Here is a 5,000-nt window from a genome sequence, read left to right as displayed (position 1 = left end):
TGTCACCGCGTGACATCACTCACACAGGATTAGGCCTACGAGAGATTCTGGAGTCAGGACAGGAGAGAGGCCACCAGGACGATGGGGCTTGGGATGTGGTTTAGTGGGTTTGGGATGTGGTTTAGTGGGTTTGGGATGTGGTTTAGTGGTGAGATGTTGGTGAGATGTGGTTTAGTGGGTTTGGGATGTGGTTTAGTGGTGAGATGTTGGTGAGATGTGGTTTAGTGGGTTTGGGACAGAGGTGGAAAAAGTACGAAAATATTGTACTCAAGTAAAAGTACCAATACCTTGATGAAATATTATTTAAGTACAAGTTAAAATACCGATCTGAAAATGTACTCAAGTAAAAGTAAAAAGTAGTTCATTTAAAATGTACTTAGTTAAAATGTACTTAATGTAACTAAGTTACTTAGTTATTTTTTTTTGGGGGGTACCAGAACAACCAGTTTTACCAGAGCCTTTCTAATGAGGAGATACAGCACTCTACACATATCACAACCCTTCCACGGCAAAAACGTTGACATGTGAATACATTGAGCCAATCATGTGGTGTGTTGTAAAATACATTGAGCCAATCATGTGGTGTGTTGTAAAATACACTGAGCCAATCAAGTGGTGTGCTGTGAAGACATCGCGCCAGTCATCTGTTGTCTCGCTGCTGGAGCAAGATTGGTGTCGGAAGCCTTACGCGACACGCATTTCTGCGAAATAGATGCACGATAAGTGCCCAAAAGTGTTGCAATATGGCCGCGAAAGTGGAGGTACTTGCCTGATAAGGACGTTGAGAAATGGAGATCTATGTGAAAAATCACCGAGTTCTCCTTTAAGTTTGAGCAGTAGTTGATTTTCAAAGTTAGTTGCACTCATCCTTGGGTCGCTTTGCAGTGAACAGTAATCCAGCACAACAGGCTTGTGCAAAATTCCAGAATTGAATTGAAACTGGCTCTTAAATTCCAATTCAATTCTTGAATTTCTCTTGCATTTCAATTGAGGTAGCAAACAGGAAGCAGAACTGCAATTCGAATTGTGCACAACCCTGCAGCACAACTGAAAAGCCCCTCACAGGCAGCTGAGGCAGGCAGGCCAATGTTGAGTTGCAGAGAGTTTTTTTATATTTGGAAACGAGCAGAAGGTTCAGCAGATTAAAGGGCGTACTGGGGAAAGTGGGAAGTATAGGGCCCCAATGGAGGAGAGGGCCCGTGAAAAGTGGAATACAGGGGCACAACATTTTCACCAGGCATTAGTAATAACTCAGGTAATCCACACATAAAAATCCAAACAACTCCATAAGTAGAGTCATGTGTAATGAAGTGGAATAACACAGGGGAAAATGTATTGAACACGCTAAGAAAAAGCACTAAGGCAAAGGAAAGGGAAGGAACGAGCTGGAATCTGTAAGTAGTTAGAGAGTAGTTATCCTTTCTATCTGTGCAAATTAATATAAGCTTGGTTAGTGGCCTACATATCGATGGGCTATAAAAGGTTTTTCATTACCAAGGTGTCACACAAGAAACATTTCATGATGGATAAAAGCAAAAGCTCTCCAAGACCTTTGCAACCTTATTGTTGCAAAACATATCAATGAAACTGGTTACAGATGCATTTCAAAACTTCAGAATCTTCCAGTAAGCAGCATGGGAGCCATTATCTGCAAGTGGAAGAAACATCACTGCATCATCAACCGGCCTTGCACAGGATCTCCTCGCAATATTTCTGACCAGGGAGTCAGAAGGATAGTCAATTCCAAGAGCCAAGGACCACTCTGGAGAAAGCTCCAAAAGACTTGAAGGCAGCCAATTCAATTCAATTCAATTAAACAGTTCTGGAAGTAACTAAAGATCAGGATTCACAAGAGGGACCCTGGAATCTGTTTAGAACAATGGACCAAAATCACACCTGATACTGCGACTAATAAGTTTTGTCATACAGGAAATGTCTTGAAGCTGTCATTACAAACAAAGGCTTCCACAAAGTATTGAAGAAATTTCAGTAGGAACATTCAATACTTTTTTCCCTGTGTCATTCCACTTTATTACACATAATTCTTATCTTTGGATTTTTTATATGCGTGTTAATATAATGTGTGGTGAAAATTTCTAATATACGCACTGGAAGTTTAGGCTAATTACTGAAAAACAAAGCGTTCAATACTTATTTCCACCATCTATTTATTTTACCTGAATATTTTAACTTACAAATTAAATGTCAAAATGAATGTCAGACAAAATGTAAAGTTTGACTGACTGGATTTTGTATACAAAACATAGTGAAAACTGTCTAGTTTGTTAACTACCACAGTCACGAGTTGGGTCGCGATAGTCTGTCATTTTTAAAAAGTGGGTCCCCAGAAAAAAAGTTTGAGAAACACTGGTCTAAGGTCACTCTCACTCTCCCTTGCTAAAGAGCTAAATGGTTTAGTCCACCTGCACGATTCATAAGGTAGTCTATCTTTTGTTTATTTAGTTGAGTAGTGGACTGCTAATTGTTGTGCTGCTGGTGCAATGTCTTTCTCCAAGAAAGCCAAGTCAGGTTACTAAAAACAAAGGCCAAAACAGGAAAAAGAGAGACATCAAAATGAGGGGAAACAACTGCTAATAAACTTCTTTCCCAAGAAAGGTGAGCACAAACGTCAAAACACAAAATCCCATGGTGTTTGCTTGAATATCTCCGCAATCATTGGTGCTAAAACGAACTGAGACAACCCATTGGAATAGCGGAAAATACACTTTCATAGGTTAATCTGATGCATCTCATGATCCAGCTCCATCTCCATCACTTTCAGAAAGACTGCATGGCGCCAGCTTGATTCATGTGCTGTTGTAGGCTACACGCTGATCATTATCACTAGGCTAGTGGTTTAGGGAAGCATTTTTTTTCTCTCCCTTTCTGTTTTCGTTAGTATTAACTTTTTTTTTTACTCAAGTAACGGATGGGATTTTTGATGTATCGAAGTACAATACTTCACTCAAAATGTAATCAAGTAAAATTTAAAATACCGATTTTATAAACTACTTAAAAAATACAAAATACACAGAAAAACTACTCAATACAGTAACGTGAGTAAATGTATTTCGTTACTTTCCACCTCTGGTTTGGGATGGTTTAGTGGTGGGATGTGGTTTAGTGGTGGGATGTGGTTTAGTGGTGAGTTGTGGTTTAGTTTGGTCTGGGATGTGATGTGGGTTTAGTGGTGTGGTTCTAGTCAGTGCTAGTTTGTGGTTCTAGTCAGTGCTAGTTTGTGGTTCTAAGAGGGTGGATTACGGTTCTGTTATTTCAGCTTTACAGAATTAGAGAGGGTTTAGTCAGAGTACTGGAGTAAGCTACTCTATCAGTCAATCAGTCAGTCTCTAAACACACACACACACACACACACATGCGCGCACACTTGCACACAACAGGACATACAACTTCTAAACACCAGGTAAAGTGAGCCAAGCTAATGCTACTATGTTAGCACTCATTGGAAATAGCCTTTAATGATTGGTCAAATCAAGTTGTACATGGATTGTGATTGGCTGGAGAGATATCTGGGTTGTGATTGGATTAGAGAGGCCATCATACAATCAAATGCATTTGGCAGCCAATTACAATATCTAAAAAGTGTGTATGTATGTATGTATATATGTATATATCCGTATATATATGGGGTGTGCCACCACAAAATGAGTCCAGTTTGACAAAATAAAAAAATGGGTTTATTGGATATTCCTAATCCACAGACTTTAGGATTTAAAACAAGGGGTCATTTGTTCAGTTCCGTTTAGCCAACCCAGAGATATTGGCCAAAATGTAAAGGCTATCCTCATCTCAGCAAAAAAACAAGTTTTGAGAAAATCAGCTTTAAAGTGTAAATGCTCCATTCACGCAGGCGGTAAAACTCGTGGGGCATTCGTATAACTTGTGAGGTAGCCTATACTGTTCGATCAACTTCTGAAGACGGCAAGGACAACAATAGCCTAATGCTTAATGCATAGCCTAATGTTTTTGTTTTTAAATAGGCCGCCAAAAACTCCAAAACAAATTGAATCGGACCAATCGGGTGCAATCTCTGTGAGGAATCTGGTCAGCAACAACTGTTTAGGTGGCTGTTTCTTCTCCTAAATCTCTTAGCTAAAATAGAACATTTATTCAGAATAATTACGAGAGGATAGCCTATTTATGATGAATGCTTGAAGAGGCTAAAAGCCAAAACACAAAGTTATCAGACGAAAGAAAACGGAAACATTCCTGTTCTCACGTACAGCAAGCGTCTGAATGAGGAAGAAAAACGTCAACTTTATCAAAACTTTAATGCGCAGCCTACACATTTGGCCTTCAAAATCCTATTTCTAGGTCGTTTTAGATATTTCAATGAGTGAAAGATAATAGAGGTTTTAAGGAATGTGTTCGTGGTGGTAATTTTTCGCCCCTCTCTGCATCCAAATCACTATCTCTCCAAATGGATTTCCACAACACAGGACTCATTTTGTCATGGCACTCCCCATATTATATATGCTGTATATATATATATATATATATACCGTGTGTGTGTGTGCGTGTATATGTATACATACTGTATGTATATATATATATATATATATATATATATATATATATATATATATATATATATATATATATATATATATATATATTTATATGTGTGTGTGTGTATATATATATATATATATATATTTGTGTGTGTGTGTGTGTGTGTGGGCGCTGGCGGGGCTGTGTGTGTGTGTGTACTCACCCCGTTCCACTCCAAGCTCATACTCACTTCTTCCCCCCCATCGGGGCCGCTCTCGTACTTGACCGTGTCAGAAGTCAGACTCTCACGACTCCGCTGCTTCTCACGAGCGTCCGGGTCGCCCAGCACCTCCGCAACACGCTGCTTATGGGCCGAGTCCAGACCCTGCACACACACACACACACACATCAATGCTGCTTATAGGCCGAGTCCAGACCCTGCACACACACACACACACATATCAATGCTGCTTATGGGCCGAGTCCAGACC

The 5,000-nt window shown here is 39.7% G+C and overlaps 1 protein-coding gene across 1 annotated transcript in view; it reads right to left on the bottom strand.

Moving 5' to 3' along the window:
* Window positions 1–5,000, bottom strand: part of klc1a (kinesin light chain 1a) — a 43,502-nt gene that overhangs the window by 9,257 nt on the left and 29,245 nt on the right. The window contains 1 exon segment of the mRNA XM_048250404.1: window positions 4,733–4,894. Coding sequence (XP_048106361.1) covers window positions 4,733–4,894 — 162 coding nt within the window.

This window comes from Alosa alosa, chromosome 1 (assembly GCF_017589495.1).
Source record: "Alosa alosa isolate M-15738 ecotype Scorff River chromosome 1, AALO_Geno_1.1, whole genome shotgun sequence".
In the NCBI taxonomy this organism is placed as follows: domain Eukaryota; kingdom Metazoa; phylum Chordata; class Actinopteri; order Clupeiformes; family Clupeidae; genus Alosa; species Alosa alosa.
The sequence above is the reverse complement of the archived record's forward strand: the minus strand, read 5'-3'. Positions and strand labels throughout refer to the sequence as shown.